This window comes from Enhydra lutris, unplaced genomic scaffold (genome assembly GCF_002288905.1).
Source record: "Enhydra lutris kenyoni isolate GAN:26980312 unplaced genomic scaffold, ASM228890v2 scaffoldscaffold62, whole genome shotgun sequence".
NCBI classification, from domain to species: Eukaryota; Metazoa; Chordata; class Mammalia; order Carnivora; family Mustelidae; genus Enhydra; species Enhydra lutris.
The window spans coordinates 14,603,590-14,621,779 of NW_019154146.1; the positions used below are offsets into that span (position 1 = coordinate 14,603,590).

Here is an 18,190-nt window from a genome sequence, read left to right on the forward strand (position 1 = left end):
AAGCAGGCTTAAATAGCATCGATGAGAGAACTTGGGAATATTGAGAAATAGGACTCCCTGTTTTGACTTCATAATACATTCACTTTCATAGATCGATGGAGAAATTATAGTTTAAAAAGAAAACATGGAATGGGCGCCTGCATGGCTCAGTCAGTTAAGCATTTGCCTTTGGCTCATGTCAGGTCAGGTCATGATCTCAGAGTCCTGGGATCCAGCCCAAGGTCATGCTCCCAGCTCAGGAGGGAGTCTGCTTCTCCCTCTTCCTCTGCCATTCCCCCCACTCCTGCCCTCTGTCTCTCCTCAAATAAATAAATAAATAAAATCTTAAAAAAAGAAAACATGTAATAAGGGAATATTTCTTTCTCAGTAACCATCTTTTTATATATGTCTCGTGTATTTTGTCAGCTCTAAAGACTCCTAGCATTTGCCAAGTACTTTATACATGTTTCACTTGGTAATAAATCATCTATTAAAACTGAAGAGAAATAGTTTTCTTTTTAACATTAGGGGGATCTATGTAGATTTTTAATAAAATATCGTACCTTTTCTGTTTGTTTTCCAGGTACCTGAGTTCACTTAACAGAAAAGTCTTAAAATAAAAGAAGGAAAAGAAAAGGGGGTCCAGTCTTTGGAAGCGCTGACCCCTCGCTCGCTGCTGCAAGTGCGCGGGATTCACGTGCAACCCTATAGATCCAGGGAGGCCGGGCACGTTTCCCTGAGTGGTGTGCTGCGCCTGCGCCCTGGGGGAAGAGTCTCTGGTCAGGGTTTCATGCTGCAGGAAGCACCATGGCGGCTTCTAGGACGGCCTCACGGTCTCCTCGGGACATTGCCAACGTGATGCAAAGACTGCAAGGTAAGGGGCAGAGCTGTCGAGACTGGTTTTGTATTTTTAAGTACATCTTAAAGGTCAAATACCAGCTTCACTCAAGGTCTTTTCAATTTGCTTGCACTTTATTTCCATTTTAGGAGACTGCAAGGAATCACAAGGTGATGTCTCTTTTCCTAGTGTTTTCAGACTAGTCCTTGCTCTTTTCAGGTGCTTTTTCATGTTGCAAAAAGACAAAAATCGAGCTCTCTGTTTAGCTTGGCGTCTGCATTAGTGTGACCTTGACGGTTAGTCAGTGCCCTGTTGGGAATTCAGTGATGGTCAAACTGCCCTTCAGTCACCAAGGACGATTCCACACTGTGACCATGCACAAGGTTATGATGATGGTGACAAAGATTGTACACTCTGGTCAAATAAGTCAACCAGTAGTTTACTTATCCCAGCTAGAAAGCCCTACAAGATCTAGAAAGTCTTTAAGGAAAATCAGGCAATGAGGCCCAGAGGGTTTATGACATGACAAGACTAACAGTGAGGGGCAGCGTATGGACGGGAACCACCTTCCCCACCACTGTTTTTTCTCTAACAGCAAATGATGTTCTAGAAGAGAATTAGCCCTGAAATGTTCTGACAGCTTATGGATTAATTCTGTAATGAATAAATTATGCAATTAATAACATCATTATGAATTAAACATGTATTTAAACATGTATATTCCTTAAACCATAGAAATAATCATCTGTCAGAGTATGAAAATATCGCTTCCTTGTCACCACCCTAATGCTGTCTCTCCCCAGCTTCAGAAGTATATTTTTAGAGACAAAAATAGCCAGATTTAACAGGGTTCTTTTCTAGTCTTTGTCAAGAGAGCTTAAAAGTAATGCTACACTTGGCTTGTTGTTTTTCTCGTCTTTCCAGCAAGTGATCATTGTGGTTTGGCACCACAGCCATCATATTAATCTCTAACAGTCCCACTTTCTCGGCTTTACAATGTATTTGATGTGCATAGCGGTCATTTCCAGTGAAGGACTCTTGACTTTCAAATACAGATGAGAATGTGGATAGTCACAGCCCAGGGCGTGCTCTCAGCTATAGAAAGCCAGGGAGTTTCTTCATGTCTGACCAGGGACCACTAATTTCACTGAAACTTCTGTAATCACAAGGATCCTGCTCATTTTGGTTGATTGTCTTGGGCTGATTTTTGATGCTTTAGTTCCAGTGGTGCTTCTTTCACATTTATTGTTGGAAGACCTCATTGTCATGCCAGAAAGAGCCTGGTGGGACGAAAGATCAGATCCTTGCTGAATATGTGGGCACAGACCTCCTCAGTAGGCTAAAAAAAACAAAACAAAACAAAACAAAAACCCTCTGATTGGGTCTACACAATGCCAAGGGTCTCCAACTGAAGTTGTACATCTTTATTTGGGGAGATCGAATGAATTCAGAATGTAGAGTACCATTTTTCTGTCTGTGTCTGTCTTTGCTGCTTCCTGGGCACAAACTCCTGAACCATTTTGTGCCTCAGTGACCTCATTTATGAAATGATAAGAAGGAGCCTAGCAAGTCCCTTACAAAACTGTGGGGGAGATAATTAGGTAATAAAACAGATTTTCCTTTGAGTCTATTAAATGTGAAAAATTTCTGGGTAACATATATATATAACACACACATACACACACCATAAAACAAAATTGTAGAGACTAAATTTGAAAAAAATTCAGAATCAGATTATGATTCTATGAATAGCTTACTCTTTATTCTTATTTTGATTTGAATGAAATTTTTTTTACTAAGGTAGTGGTTGGCATAAGAGGAGCGGGAAGAGGACTGATGCCTTAGTGTTTTATTATTTTCTGTAATGTATAGATAAGTGGTTTTTCTTGAAAGGTATGTGGAGTGGGGGAAAACACGGGAGCCCCACTCCCCTCCCAAATCTGGACTGTGACAGTGGATGTCCTATGCAACATCTGGGCATTTTGGGACCCTATTTTTAAAATGTGCTCTGTTCTCACTCTGGATTGTTTCAAGATCAGTGAGATGATGATAAAAGTTCCTTTAAAAATCATAAATAGTGTCATCTGGTGAGGTGTTCAAATGGTCATGGAAGAAAAGCAGATTAGGAGGCATAAGCTTGATAATTTGTTGCAATTTTTTCTAGCCATGCAGATTTGAGAACAAATGTTAATGGTTTTATATATTACATGCCAACTAAAACTAGTAATTTTATTATATAATAAAGTGACTATACTCACTGTATTACTTTCCCCTTTCTAGTAAAAGAAAGAATTATAACATGTCAAAGGCTATCTGACTAACTAGAACAATAAACTTTAATCATTCAATAGAAGACAAATTAATGAGCACTAGATATTTATCATTAGTTTTTAGCATCAGTTATTTTATATGTATATATATATATGTTATATATATGTGTTATATATATAAGGCAACAGAGTATAAGGTCTGCACTGCCCTAAGATGCAGTGGGTCTAGCCTACAGCGGTGGAAACACATCGTAGAAGTGAAAGAGATCTGGTGGCTCTATCTTTCGGCATATAGATCTGCTGGGTTGCTTGTGATGATTCAGCTGGCTAGGTCTGTGTCTCCCGTGCATCTCACTCCTCATTGTGTATCCTACTGATGCTTGGAGTCCAAACAAGAGTCAACCTCCCTGGACAGAAGAGACCTGTTTTCTGTCGAAAGTATTTAGTGATTCTTCTTGCCTGCTAGAACCTCCAAACCAGTGACCGTGGTGCTAATAAATGGAGGGCTGCCATTATTGCCCAGATAATTGTGACAAATGAGGGAATGTGTTTGAGGAGAAATCTGTTACCTTAAATAGAATCAGAGTTGCTGTTTGCAAAGTTCAAATCCATAAGAACATTCTTCTAGAATCCCCTTTTCTTTGCTTAGAGTGATAATCCAAGCAACTAATGTCCCCCCCCCCCCACTACGCCTTGGGTTTTCTTGTCATATCAGATCTGTGTATAATTAATAAAAATCATGTAGCTTTGAATAGCAGCAGCTTGGCTTTGCTCTCTTGCTTATTTGGTTTACAACCATAATTGTTGACTGTTTTTCTGCTTTTAATTTTTATTTCTGCTGCTAGGGAATTGAAGCACACACAGATTGCTTCGTGATTTAGCTGCTACTGTAGCAGTTCAATATTTCACCTTTGCCAATATTTGTGCTTGTTTGAGCATAATGTTTTAGGCTGGGATTCTGAATTATGGATGAGCAGGCCGACTGCAATGCAGTTTCATTTGCTCTTAAGAATAATGAATGTTTCTGTAACTTTCATCAATTTAAATATAACCTTAAAAGCAAATACAAGGCAATAGAATAATACAGGAGTATTAAAATTTTAAATGCTCTTTAAAGGCTATGGGGACCCATTTCATGGTGGCTTATGGAGTGCCTTTAGTTTTTAGTCATATCAGAAAAAAAATGAATGTCTGAACTCCTAAGATTATAAATTTCTTTAGGATACTGACAATAACTTTGTAAATTTCATCATGTTGCTACATAACATCTGCTTATAAAAGATTTGTTGAGTAGCTTTTGTCAAATAAATTTTCTTCATTTTTTTCATTTGAAGATAATCTGTCAAAGTTTAAGGATTTTTAAATTAACATATTTAAATGTTTGTAAGATAGAGCAGTATCCATGCAGTCTTATAGAGTGAAAAGGTTCAAAATGGGCATACAACTGTGTCATATAGAGATTACTTGGATAAAAAAGGAGGATTATTGACTATAAGTCGAGTTTTTATTTTTAAATCTGTGAATCAATTCAAAGAAAAAGAAATGAGAAAAGGGATGAATATGTACTGTTGGAGATATACCCAAGAAGTTTGCTAACTGCTCAGTAAAAGATAATCAGGGGCGCCTGGGTGGCTCAGTGGGTTAAAGCCACTGCCTTCAGCTCGGGTCATGATCCCAGAGTCCTGGGATTGAGCCCCACATTGGGCTCTCTGCTCAGCAGGGAGCCTGCTTCCTCCTCTCTCTCTCTCTGCCTGCCTCTCTGCCTACTTGTGATCTCTGTCTGTCAAATGAATAAATAAAATCTTTAAAAAAAAAAAAAAGAAAAGAAAAGTAAAAGATAATCATGGCCTCCCTCTAAAATTCCTTTTGTGACCAACTTTAAATTCTTTTGGTTAAATATAATATTTCCTATAAAGCCATTATACTGTAAAAGAAAACCTCAGACTAACAGAAAGGTTAACTGAAAAGTAGAATCAGTAATAATAAATAGTGAGATATTTTTGGTATTTTAAATTTTTTAAATTTTAATTCAGTTTAGTTAACATATAGTGTAGTATTGGTTTTAGGAGTAGAATTTAATGACTCATCACTTACATACAACACCCAGTACTCATCCCAATAAGTACCCTCCTTAAAGCCCATCACCCATTTAGTGTATTCCCCACCTGCCTCCCCTCTCGCAATCCTGTTTGTTCTTAATAATTAGGATCTTTTATGGTTTGCCTCCTTCTCTGTTTTTATCTAATTTTAATATTTTTCCTTTCCTTCCACTATGTTCTTCTGTTTTGTTTCTCAAATTCCACATATGAGTGAAATCATATGGTATTTGTCTTTCTCTGGCTGACTTAATTCACTTAGCATAATACTCTCTGTTCCATCCAAATTGTCACAAATGGAAAGATCTCATTCTTTTTTTGATGGCTGAGTAATATTCCACTATATCTGTCTGTCTATCTATCTGTCTATACTACATTTTCTTTATACATTCATCAGTCAATGGACATTTGATCTCTTTCCATAATTTGGCTGTGTTTGATAGTGCTGCTGTAAACACTGGGGTGCATGTGTCCCTTTGAATCAGCATTTTTGTATGCTTTGGGTAATTATCTAGTAATGCATTTGCTGGGTCATAGGGTAGTTCAATTTTTAACTTTTTGAGGAAACTCTATACTGTTTTCCAGAGTGGTTGCACCAGTTTATGTTCCCAAAAACAGAGCATGATGGTTTCCTTACCCCTGCATCCTTGCTAACATCTGTTGTTTCCTGAGTTGTTAATTTTTGCCATTTTGATAGGTGAGAGGTGGTATCTCATTGTGGTTTTGATTTATATTTCCCAAATGCTGAGCGATGCTGAGCATATTTTCATATGTCTGTTGGCCATTTTTGAGTCTTCTTTGGAGAAATACCTGTTCATGTCTTCTGCCCATTTCTTAATTGGATTGTTTATTTTCAGGGTGTTGATTTTGACTAGTTCCTTATAGATTCTGGATATTAGCCTTTATTCAATATGTCATTTGCAAATATCTTCTTCCATTCCATAGGTTCCCTTTTAGTTCTGTTGATTGTTTCCTTCACTGTGCAGAAGCTTTTTATCTTGATGAGGTCCCAGTAGTTCATTTTGCTTTTGTTTCCCCTGCCTCTAGAGACATGTCTGGTAATCAATCCCTGTGGCCAAGGTCAAAGAGGTTGCTCCCTGTGTTCTGCTCTAGTATTTTAATGGTTTCCTGTCTTACATTTAGGTCTTTCATCCATTTTGAATTTATTTTTGTGTATGATGTAATACGGTGAGCCAGTTTTATTCTTCTGCATGTCACTGTCCAGTTTTTCTAACACCATTTGTTGGAGAAACTGTCTTTTTTCCACTAGATGTTCTTTCCTGCTTTGTTGCAAATTAGTTGGTAATACAGTTGAGAGTCCATTTCTGAGTTCTCTGTTCTGTTCCATTGACCAATGTGTCTGTTTTTGTGCCAGTACCATACTATCTTGATGATTACAGCTTTGTAATACAGCTTGAAGTCTGGGACTGTGATGCCTCCCAGTTTGATTTTCTTTTTCAACATTACCTTGGCTATTCAGGGTCTTTTCTGGCTCCATACAAATTTTATGATTGTTCCAGTTCTGTGAAAAATGCTGGTGTTATTTTGACCAAGATTGCATTGAATGTGCAGATTGCTTTGGCCAGTTAGACATTTTAATAATATTTGCTCTTCAAATCTATGAGCATGGAATATTTTTCCATTTCCTTGTATCTTCTTCAGTTTCTTTCATAAGTGTTCTATTGTTTTGAGTATACAGAACTTTTATCTCTTTGTTAGGTTTATTCCTAGGTATCTTATGGTTTTTGGTGCAATTATAAATGAGATTGATTCCTTGATATCTCTTTCTGCTGCTTCATAATTTATGTATAGAAATGCAACAAATTTATTTATATTTATTTTGTATCTTGCAATTTTTTTTAATTCATGTATGAGTTCTAGCAATTTTCTGGTGGAGTCTTTGGGTTTTCTACATAGAATGTCATTAATCTTCAAATAATGAAAGTTTGATTTCTTCCTTGCTGATTTGGATGCCTTTATTTCTTTTCATTGTCTGATTTCTGAGGCTAGGACTTCCAGTACTATATTGAACAACAGTGGTGAGAGTGGACATCCCTGATATGTTCCTGACCTTAGGGGAAAACTGTGTTTTTCCCCTGTTGAGAATGATATTTACTATGGGATTTTCATATATAGCTTTTATGATATTGAGATATGTTTCCTCTATCCCTAATTTCTTTAGGGTGTTTACCAAGAGCTGATGCTGTATTTTGTCAAATGCTTTTTCTGCATCTACTGAGAGGATCATGTGGTTCTTTTCCTTTCTTTTATTAATGTGTTGTATCATGTTGATTTTCAGATAGTGAAACACCCCCTGCAGCCCAGAAATGAATCCCACTTGATCGTGGTGAATAATCCTTTTAATGCACTGTTGGATTTGATTAACTAGTTAGTATCTTGTTGAGAATTTTTGCCTCCATGTTCATCAGGGATTTTAGCCCATAATTCTCCTTTTTAGTGGGGTCTTTGTCTGGTTTTGTAATCAAGGTAATCATGGGCACATAGAATAAGTTTAGAAGTTTTCTTTCCACTTCTATTTTTTTTGGAAGAGCTTCAGAAGAATAAGTATTAATTCTTCTTTATATGTTTGGTAAAATTCCTCTGGGAAGCCATCCAGTGCTGGACTCTTGTTTGTTGGGAGACCTTGATTACTGATTCAGTTTCTTTACTGGTTATGGGTCTGCTCAAATTTTCTATTTCTTTGTGTTTCAGTTTTGGTGGTTTATATGCTCCTATATATGTATTTCTTCCAGATTACCCAATTTGTTGGCATGTAATTGCTCATAAAATTCTAATTGTTTGTATTTCTGCTGTGTTGATTACAATCTCTCCTCTTTCATTTGTGATTTTATCTACTTGGGTCCTTTCTTTTTTCTTTTTGATAAGTCTGGCTAGGAGTATATCAGTTTTTTTAATTCTTTCAAAGAACCAACTTTTAGTTTTGTTGATTTGTTCTACTGGGTTTTTTAAATCCCTGTCATTTATTTCTGCTCTAATCTTAATTATTTCTCTTCTTCTGATAGCTTTAGGCTTATTTGCTGTTCTTTTTCTAGTTTCTTTAGGTGTAACATTAAGTTGTATTTGAGACTTCTTCTTGAGGAAGGCCTATATTGTTACATACTTCCCTTAGGACCACCTTTACTGTGTCCCAAAGGTTTTGGACTATGGTGTGTTCATTTTCATTTGCTTTCATGTATTTTTTTAATTTTATCTTTAATTTTCTGGTTAACCCATTCATTTTTTATTGAATGTTCCTTTTTTTTAAAAGATTTTATGTATTTATTTTACAGAGAGAGAGTGAGAGAGCACAAGCAGGGGGAGCATCAGAGGAAGAAGGAGAAGCAGACTCCCCACTGAGTAGGGACCCCCCAATGTGGGGATCGATCCCAGAACTCTGGGATCATGACCCGAACTGAAGGCAGATACATAACTGGCTGAGCCACCCAGGTGCCCCTTTAGTAGGATATTCTTAAATCTCCATGTATTTGTGGTCTTTCCAAATTTTTTCTTGTGATTGACTTCACGTTTCATAGTGCTATGGTCTGAAAATATGCATGATATAGACTCAGTCTTTTTGTATTGGTTGTCCTGGTTTGTGACCCAGTGTGTGATGTATTCTGGACAGTGTTCCACGTGCACTTAAAAAGAATGTGTATTCTGCTGCTTTAGGATGTCCACCTGGTCCAGTGTGCCATTCAAAGCCATTATTTCTTTGTCAATCTTCTGCTTAGATGATCTGTACATTGCTGTGAGTGGGGTTGTTAAAGTCCCCCCCCCCCATTATCATATTATCAATGAGTTTCTTTATGTTTGTTTTAATTGATTTATATATTTGGCTGCTCCAAGTTGGAGACATAAAAACTTACAATTGTTAAGATCTATTGGATAAACTCCTTTATTATCATATAGTGCTTATCTTCATCTCTTATTACAGTCTTTGGTTTAAAATCTAGTTTGTCTGATATAAGTATTGCTGCTCTAGCTTTCTTTTGATATCCATTAGCATGATAGATAGTTCTCCACTCACTGAATTTCAATATGGAGTTGTCTTTGGGTCTAAAATGAGTCTCTTATAAGCAACATATTGATGGGTCTTTTTTTTTTTTAACCCATTCTGATAACCCTATGTATTTTGATTGGAATATTTAGTCCATTTACATTCAGAGTAATAATTGACAGATAGGAATTTAGTGCCATTATATTACCTGTAAAGTTGCTGTTCCTATAGTTTGTCTCTGTTCCCTTCTAGTCTTTGTTGCTTTTGGTCTCTCCTACTCAAAGGGTATCTTTTAATAAATCTTGCAGATCTGGTTTAGTGTTCACGAACTCCTTTAGTTTTTGCTTGTCTTGGAACCTCTTTATCTCTCCTTCTATTCTGAATGACATCTTTGTTGAATATAGTATTTTTGGCTGCATATTTTTCCAATTCAACAAGTTGAATATATCATGCCACTCTCTTCCAGCCTGCTAAGTTTCTGTGGACAGGTCTTTTGTCAACCTATGTGTCTAGCCTTGTAGATTAAGGGTTATGTGTCCCTAGGTGTTTTGAGAATTTTCTCTTTATCTTTGTATTTTGTGAATTTTACTATGCTGTGTCTTGGTGTTGCTCTGTTTTTGTTGATTTTGAGGGGAATTCTCTGTGTCTTTTGGACTCGATGACTGTTTCTTTCCCCATAGTAGGGAAGTTTTCAGCTATAATTTGTTCAAATAAACTTTCTGACTTTTTTTCCTGCTCTTCTTCTTCTGGGACTCCTATGATACAGATATTATTGTGTTTTGTGGAATCACTGAGTCCCCTCAGTCTATATTTGTGATCTGAGTTTTCTTTCCCTCTTCTTTTCAGCTTTATTATTTTCCATAATTCTATCTTCTGTTTTACCTATTTGTTCCTCTGCTTCTTCCATCCTTGTTGTGATTACATCCAGTCAGTTTTGCATCTCAGTCATAGCATTTTTTTATTTTGGCCTGACTAGTTTTTAGGTCTTTTATCTCTGTAGCTAGGGTTTCTCTGGTGTCTTCTATTCTTCTTTCAAGCCTAGCTAGTATTCTTATGAATCTTGTTCTAAATTCCTGTTCATATATATTGCTTATATCTGTTTTATGCAAACCCCTAGCTGTGATTTCTTCTAGATCTTTCTTTTGTGGAGAATTCCTCCATCTTGTCATTATGTCTAGGTTTCTGTCTTTTGCGTGTTATGGAAGCTTGTTATGTTTCCTGCTCCTGAGAATAATATATTAAGGAGTCATACACTATCTAGGGCCTGGTGCTTCAGAAAGTGTTTCTGGTGGGTGCTGTGTGCTCACTGTTAATGTATTTTCACTGCTCTTTCCCAGAGGCAGTCCTCTGCAGAGTTCCTCCTTACTTACAATGGGGAATGTTTGGATCTTTAACTAGGTGTGCTTTGATTTGTTTGTTAAGGTAAGCCTGGAGGGAGAAAAAACCCAATCCAAGAGAGAAAAGGAACAGAAAAGCAAACAAACAGATAGGCAAAACAGATAAACAAAAAACTGTAAGCCTGATTCCAAAGAAAAAAGAAATAAAATTAAATTTAAAAAATAATTACAAAAACAACAACAACAAAAAGCTTGGTCCTATTTCCACCAGAACCGAAGCTACTGGTTTGGAATACTCTGTGATCAGTAGACTTGGTACCTGTGGTGGGGCCTGTGATGGTCTTCTGAGGGAGAGGCCTGATGTGCTGGCTCACAGTCAGACCTGCCCTAGTAAAGATGCCCCTGCAGTGTGGAAGGAGGTGGAGTTTGGTGTAAAGGACCCCAGCCTCCACTGGAGGCACTGTGTTTCTCTCCTAAGTCTGACTATGCTGGTGGGCTTGGTGGAGGAAGGGGTGGAAGATGGTGTCACCCGGCATTCTCGTCCCAGTGGAGGGAAACTCACAGCCCCTGATGTTCAGGAGGCCCTCACAGAAAACCAAACATTCTCCCCTGCTGTGTCTCAGGCTTTCATTAGATCCATGCCCTCAACTTGTCTGTGCCCAGGCCATCTGGGGCCCAACTGGGGCCTGGTGTCACAGTTCTCCTGTGTTTTATCTCTGGCCAACCGCTGGGTTCAAAACTCCGAATCTTAAATAACCCAGGAAGGCATGGACCTTATTCCTTCCTTGAGAGAAGAGCCTCACAGCACTGCGCCTGGCACCATTCTATCTCAGAAAAACTGTTGCATGACTGCGCAGGTACCTGCGGTCTACAGTGAAACATAGCAAAAAACTGTAACCACGTTATCTGCCCTGTGCATGCACCTCTGTCCCCTTCTATTCTAGGGCTACACACTGGTGCCCAGTGGGCCTCTTGTCCTTAGAGAGGCAATATACCCTCTTCCAAGTGTGCTCCAGGATGGGGAGCATTCTCTCTCAGTACAACCCAGGGTAGCCCCACACTGTGGCATCTTGCTTGAACCCTACATGCTGATCTCTCTCCTGCTTCCTTTCTCTCTCCCTGACTTCTTTCCGTGAAAAGGGCTCCCTCTCCTCTGTGGCACCGCAGCTTTTCTTGCCCCCAGTTTACATTTCTGAACCTCACATCTGTTATGTTCTTTTCCTCCAATTGTGCAGATTGCTTCCTTAATCCTCAGATCGATTTCTTCATTGTTCAAAATGATCTGATGTTGATCTAGTTATGTTTGAAGGGTGAGGCAACGTCAGGGCCCCCAGCTACTCTGGCATCTTAACTCCTCCCCTTTAATTTAACATGAAATAAGCATTGGGAAAGGAAAGGCTCACCCTTTATGATGATTCTGGGATTTTTTTAGAGTGCTTTGAGAGATTAAGTTCTAAATTTTATTGCTCTGACTTAATGACTCTTCTTATTAAACCTCAAAATATTGTCAAAAATCCATCTATTGTATTTAGACTGAAATTCTCTTTTTGCTTTAATCTTTCTTCCTGTAATGAATGTTGTATGCTAGTCCCTCAGGTTTAAATATTAAGCAAAACTCAGCACAAGACAATGATCATTTATTTATATTTTGGAATATCATGGTTAAATAAATATTTAATGAATAAATGGATAATTCATAATCCCTAAATTAGTGAGTTGAAAATGAAATTAGGACACATGTAAAAGCAAAGGGGGAAAAAAAAACCAAACTGAGTCCTACTTTACTTGCCCTCTTTAAAAGAAATTTTTTATCTGAGTTTTATTTTTAATTAAACTTGATTTCTGACCATAAAATCAGTGTAAGGACACATATAAAACCTGAACAGTTTCCCATGTTGACCTCTCAGATGTGTGTGTTTTTTTGCTTTGCTTTTTTCCTCATTTAATTTTATTAACATTTAAATAACATTTTTACCTTGTGGCTCCTGGGTAGCTCATCAGTTAAGTGTCTGACTCTCGATTTTGGCTCAAGTCATGATCTCAGGATCATGAGATCAAGCTCCGTGCTCAGTGGGGAGTCTACTTCAGATTCTATGTTTTCATCTTCTTCTGCCCCTCCCCCTGCTCACACACACTCTATCTCTAAAAAATAAATTAAATAAGTTTTAAAAAAAACAAAAAAACTTTTTTTATCTTATGTCTTCCATTTTTCGCTTATGTCAGTTCTCGGTTCCCATACCCTCTACTCATTTATCTGTTTTATTCCCTTTTTTCCCCTAGTTTTTGTTTAAATTCTAGTTAGTTGACGTTTATGGTAAAATTGGTTTCAGATATAGAATTTAGTGATTCATCGCTTACATATAACAACCAGCTCTTATGGGGTGCCTGAGTGGCTCAGTCAGTTAAGTGTCCGACTTTTGATTTTGGCTCAGGTCATGATCTCAGGGTTCTGGGATTGAGCCCTGCCTCAATGCCAAGTGGGGAGTTGGCTTGAGGATTTTCTCTCTCCCTGTCTCTTTGCCCCTCCCTTGGCTGAAATGTTCTCTCTCTCGCTAATAAATTAATTAATTAAAAGCAAAACAACCAGTGCTTATTATGTGTTGCTTTTTAACTTGAATGCTTTAAAAATATTTTTTCCTTCCTAATGGTATATTACATGTTCATATTACTTTTAAATGCATTGAAGTATTTACATTTGAATAATACCCTGTCCTTCAAGCCTTTCTATTTTCAGAGCCATTTTATCTATTGCACATCATGGAGAAAGTGCCAGAGGCTTTCGGGATTTTCAAAGGCCTGCACAAGTATTAGCTCTCAGATAGAAAAAGAAAACTGCTAAATCAAAATTAACAGAGGTTTACAAATTCTAAATTTATGTCAACTAGTCAAATGTAAATCAAGTTAATTCAAAAATTATGTATTATATGTGTAAATATATTTAAATATGCAGTGTGGGTGTACTTCATTGCTCTTGATAGAGTGTGTAGCAGACGCCTAAATATAAGAGTATCTGAGGCCTACAGGTAGAACATAAAGCATTCCTACACATTGCTTTCAAATTCATTCTTCTTAAAATACCACTTAATTTTATTACTTCTGTGATGAAAATCTTCCTTCACTTCTTGACCTCTCTATTAATGTCCCAATTTCTTGACTTGGCTTCCTTATTCAAACTTCATCTTAACTGCACAACATTTGTCTCCTCTAGCTCCCCTACTTATCCCTAGATTGATGCCAAATTCCGTGACGTGAAATGCTCTCAAGATGCCCTGACTCTTCTCTGTCCTTCTGGGGCACTTCCAGAAATGAGCTCTGTTGATTGCTCCTAAAACTTGACTTACCTGCAAGGGTTGACTTAAATTCAGCCTCCTCCAGGAAGGCTCTATTGCTGATATAATCAGAATTTCTGTCTAAATCCCTTTTGCACTTTATAGCATTTTTACTGAAATTATCTAGTATTGCTTCACATTATGTTACATGTCTGTGGCTAACCCACCCACTCAGAATACAATCACCTTGAAGGCAGAAATTGGGTCAAATTCAGATCAGTGCCCTACACATTGACTAGGCAGTGCATTTCAATGTGGATACTCCATAAGTACTTGTTGAGTGAATACAGTATAAATACGTAATATCATATTGTTTTTCCGTGGTGGAAGCAGGGCCACCAGGAGGGGGATAATTTGGGTAAGTCACAAAAGAGATTAGAGTGGCGTGGACTAGATGTTAAACAGTGGATGGGGAGAGAAGCAGTAAAAATCTAGATATATTTTGAAAGTAAATCTGAAATAATGTGCTCCTGGATTGGAGGTGGTGTATGAGAGAGAGGAAAAAAGTTGGCCCCCTCATTTTTCATTTTGAAATGAGATGACAAATGACTGTTGGGAATAGGGTTGAGGAAAACCGAAAGCTTTTTTGGGGTGTGTTACATTTTAGAAGGCTGTCAGATAGCCCAGAAAGTAGCTGGGTATATATGACTGTAGAGATCGAGGGAGAGGACACAGCTGGAGGAAACATTTGGAGATCCTCAGCACACAGGTAGAATTTAAAGCTGTGCAGTTGATTGACACCACCCAGAGAACAAGGATGTAGGAAAAAAAGGTTTGGAACACAAAGCATCAACCATTAGTGGTAAGGGAAGGAGGAGAGTCCCACAGAAGAGACCAAGAAGCTGCAGCCTATGTGGTAAGAAAAAGAGGAGAGAAGGAAGATCTGGAAGCCAAGAGAAGAGTTCAAGGAGGGAGTGATCAAGTGTGTGTTAATGCTGTTAACATTCTTGATATGTTCCTGCTTCCAAATGTTTATGGTCTAAAAAAAGATTATGTGCTTATATATATAAATATCAGGGCTGAGTGAGCCAAGTACTTGTGCATATAGTTTCAAATTCATTTCTGAAGGAGTAAAATAATAGTCCTGTGCATTTCCCAGAAAGACTTGCAAAATTCTTGGAAGTTAATTGGATAGGAGCAATTCCTTAAGAATTTATTAAATATAAATCTGTACTTCATGTAGAGCCCAATCAGAAATGCATCCTAAGAATAAAATGTCTCTCCCTATGACCCTAATAAGTCCTCCATTCGTATGGAGCAGGGGCCCTGCTGTGAACTGACAGATGGTCCTCATGAGAACAGTGCTTCCACTGATGCCATTTTATGTGTGAGTGTTGCATCTCAACGCCTTCATTCCTTGTGTACTTCCTCCCCTCACACATTTCCACCTGCACCCCTTGACATATTTTTCAAGGTTCTTTCCACATAATAAAATTAATAACATTCTTCTCGTGTTTTGGAGAAAATCTCTTGGAGTCAGTGTCATGTATTTTCATTGTTTTTGTCATTGTTTAATTAGTTTCTCCAGGGCATACTTTCTTGAAAAGAACCGAGAAAGCATGGCATTATAAGTATTTGGATTTTCTGAAACATACTGAGGACTCAGATTTTCTCTCCATCGAGAGTAGAATGCTACCCTTCCCCAAAGTACTGTACCTGAATTTGGGAAAATTACATTTGTATTGAGGGAAACTTGCAGTACTGGTTAGTTCTTTAACCCCACTTTTGTTGGATCCGACTGGGGCCTTGGGGTAACCTCTGGCAAGGATGAAGACCACACTGGTGCCCATGAACTTTAGTTCCATTAGTGTATATTTAGGGCGATAGTTACCCATAAAGGGAGAAAAATACTAGACTCTAAATTTCATGTGATGGGGCACCTGGGTGCCTCAGTTGGTTAAGCAGCTCCTCTAGCTCAGGTCCTGATCGAGCCTAGGATCGAGCCCCGTATCAGGCTCCCTGCTCAACGGGAAGTCTGCTTCTCCCTCTTCCTCTGCCCCTCCCCATGCTCACTCTCACCATCTCAACTAACTAAATAAAATCTTAAAAAAAATTTTCATGTGATAAATCCCTCCTGTATCTTAAGAGCCTTACAAAAAACAGTTCATGTTCTGAGTAATTATTTTTTTCTTTTATTTTCTTTCTAATTGGTGCTGATGAGACTATTGATGCATTCTTTACATGGTATTCACCCTAAATACAGAGTTCCTGTTCAATGCATGACACTCTCTCATTTAATTAAGCAATTATTACTCACAGGTAGTCAGGAAACATGCACTTATTTGAACAAGTAAGAAGACACCATATAAGAATAGATGCAGCTTTGTCATAATGCTGAGAATAAGCAAATCGTAACTTTTTGTTTGTTTCTATTTAAATAAATGAATGGAAATATCTGGGAGAAGGAAAATTTGGTGACTGCCTCAAATAGGGTCTAGTCCAAATGATTTATGTAAGATTTTGAATTCCTTAGATATAGTGAAGTTTGCTTCAGTATTTTTAAAATGGTTTCTATGGTAACTTATGTCTTTTTTTTTTCATTGTTCAGAATGACCTTTTGCATCAAAAACAAACAATTCCTTCCTTTACTGATATTAATCTTTCATGTTTAGTAAACACTGGTCTCCACCCATGTTTAAAAAAATTATTTACCTTGAATTTCACAATTGTTCTCCATTCTTTTGCTTACTTTCTCCTCATGTGTCACCAACATTATTCACATGGCACTTTGAATCCCTTTTATCTGTTTATTCTTTATTGTACTACTGAGTTGTTTACTAATTTGGGAAGACGCTTTAGATTTCCAGGACCGATCTTGTGTCTTTGTTTTTGTTACTGTTATTATTATTTTATGAACCACAGTGTTCATTTTGCCAAGAATTAAAATAGTTACGTACTCATGGCCAATGTTTTCAGCTCCTTCACTTTTCTCAGAGTTCTCATAGGTTATCTCGTTTTACCCCGCCGTGGTTGATAGGAGCATTCATTGCCTCAATAGTAAACAGCAAATGTAGACTTCTTACCCAGAAACTGTGTATTAAATTAGACTGTACCCTTGATATTGTAACAAGAGAGATCTTTCAAAATGTAACTCCGATTGTGTTCTTTTCCCTGTTTTTTTTTTTTTTAAGATTTTATTTATTTGACAGAGATCACAAGTAGGCAGAGAGGCAGGCAGAGAGAGAGGGGGAAGCAGGCTCCCCACGGAGCAGAGAGCCCAATGCGGGGCTTGATCCCAAGACCCCGGGATCATGATCTGAGCTGAAGGCAGAGGATTAACCCACTGAGCCACCCAGGCGGCCCCTTTTCCCTGTTTAAAAGCCTACAATGAATCATCAAAACCTTGAAGATAAATTCATCACTCAAAAAGGATCTCTATCATCTGGCTCCTTTTAGTCTTCTGTCTTCGGGATCATCCTCCACTGATTAAATCGTGGTGTCTCAGTCACTCTGAACTGCTTCTAGTTCTGCTCAAGCTGACTCTGATTTCACTTCCATGTCTTTTCATGTCCTCCACAACAGCCCCTCTTTTCCTTTTTTACTTACCTGGGCTTTTACTCGGGCTTAAGACCCAGCTCAAACATTGCCTCCACTGTGAAGCCTGCCCCAGCACCACCAGTCATATTAAAAGGATTTCTTCTTTGTGCTCTGAACATGCTTTTATAAAAGTATTGATTACATCAGCTGATGGTTTTTTTTTTTCTTTCTGTGTCCCATTTGATTATTAGAATCTTGAGGTAGGGGCTCTTGTCTTACTCGACTTTGGATACCCAGTACTGAACATGAAACCTTAACATTTAGTAGGTACTCCGTTCATTCAAGTGTACATTCGTGCATTTAACAAATGTGTTTTGGGTGTCTACTGTGTCCAAGTCCTCTGCCTACTGATGTGAGCATGTACAAAGTTCTTATCCTCATGGGGCTGTAGTCTTACTGGAGTGATGTGATAGTTAATGAAAAATTTATACACTAGGTGATAGATATGATGATAGTAAGTACATGTTTGATGAATAAATTAAATTTCCCCAAAAACATGGAGTTGGAATTAATTGACCAGGGTGGCAGACTGTTGAGTGGCCCAAATTATTTTCTTTTTTTCTTAAAGATTTTATTTATTTATTTGACAGACAGAGATCACAAGTAGGCAGAGAGGCAGGTGGTGGCAGGTGGCAGGTGGGGTGGGGCGGGGAGCAGATCCCTGCCAAGCAGAGAGCCTGATGTGGGGCTCCATCCCAGGACCCTGAGATCATGACCTGAGCCGAAGGCAGAGGCTTTAACCCACTGAGCCACCCAGATGCCCCATATTTTCATGTAATCTTTGACTCTGCCTTTGTTGAAAACACT

General features: G+C 38.1%; 1 protein-coding gene across 1 annotated transcript in view; it reads left to right on the forward strand.

Annotated features, from left to right (window-relative positions):
* The first annotated feature begins 593 nt into the window (after positions 1–593).
* Positions 594–18,190, forward strand: part of LOC111158654 (nesprin-1-like) — a 229,526-nt gene continuing 211,929 nt past the window's right edge. The window contains exon 1 of the mRNA XM_022520845.1: positions 594–853. Coding sequence (XP_022376553.1) covers positions 787–853 — 67 coding nt within the window. The 5' untranslated portion in view covers positions 594–786. The remainder of the gene's footprint in view (positions 854–18,190) is intronic.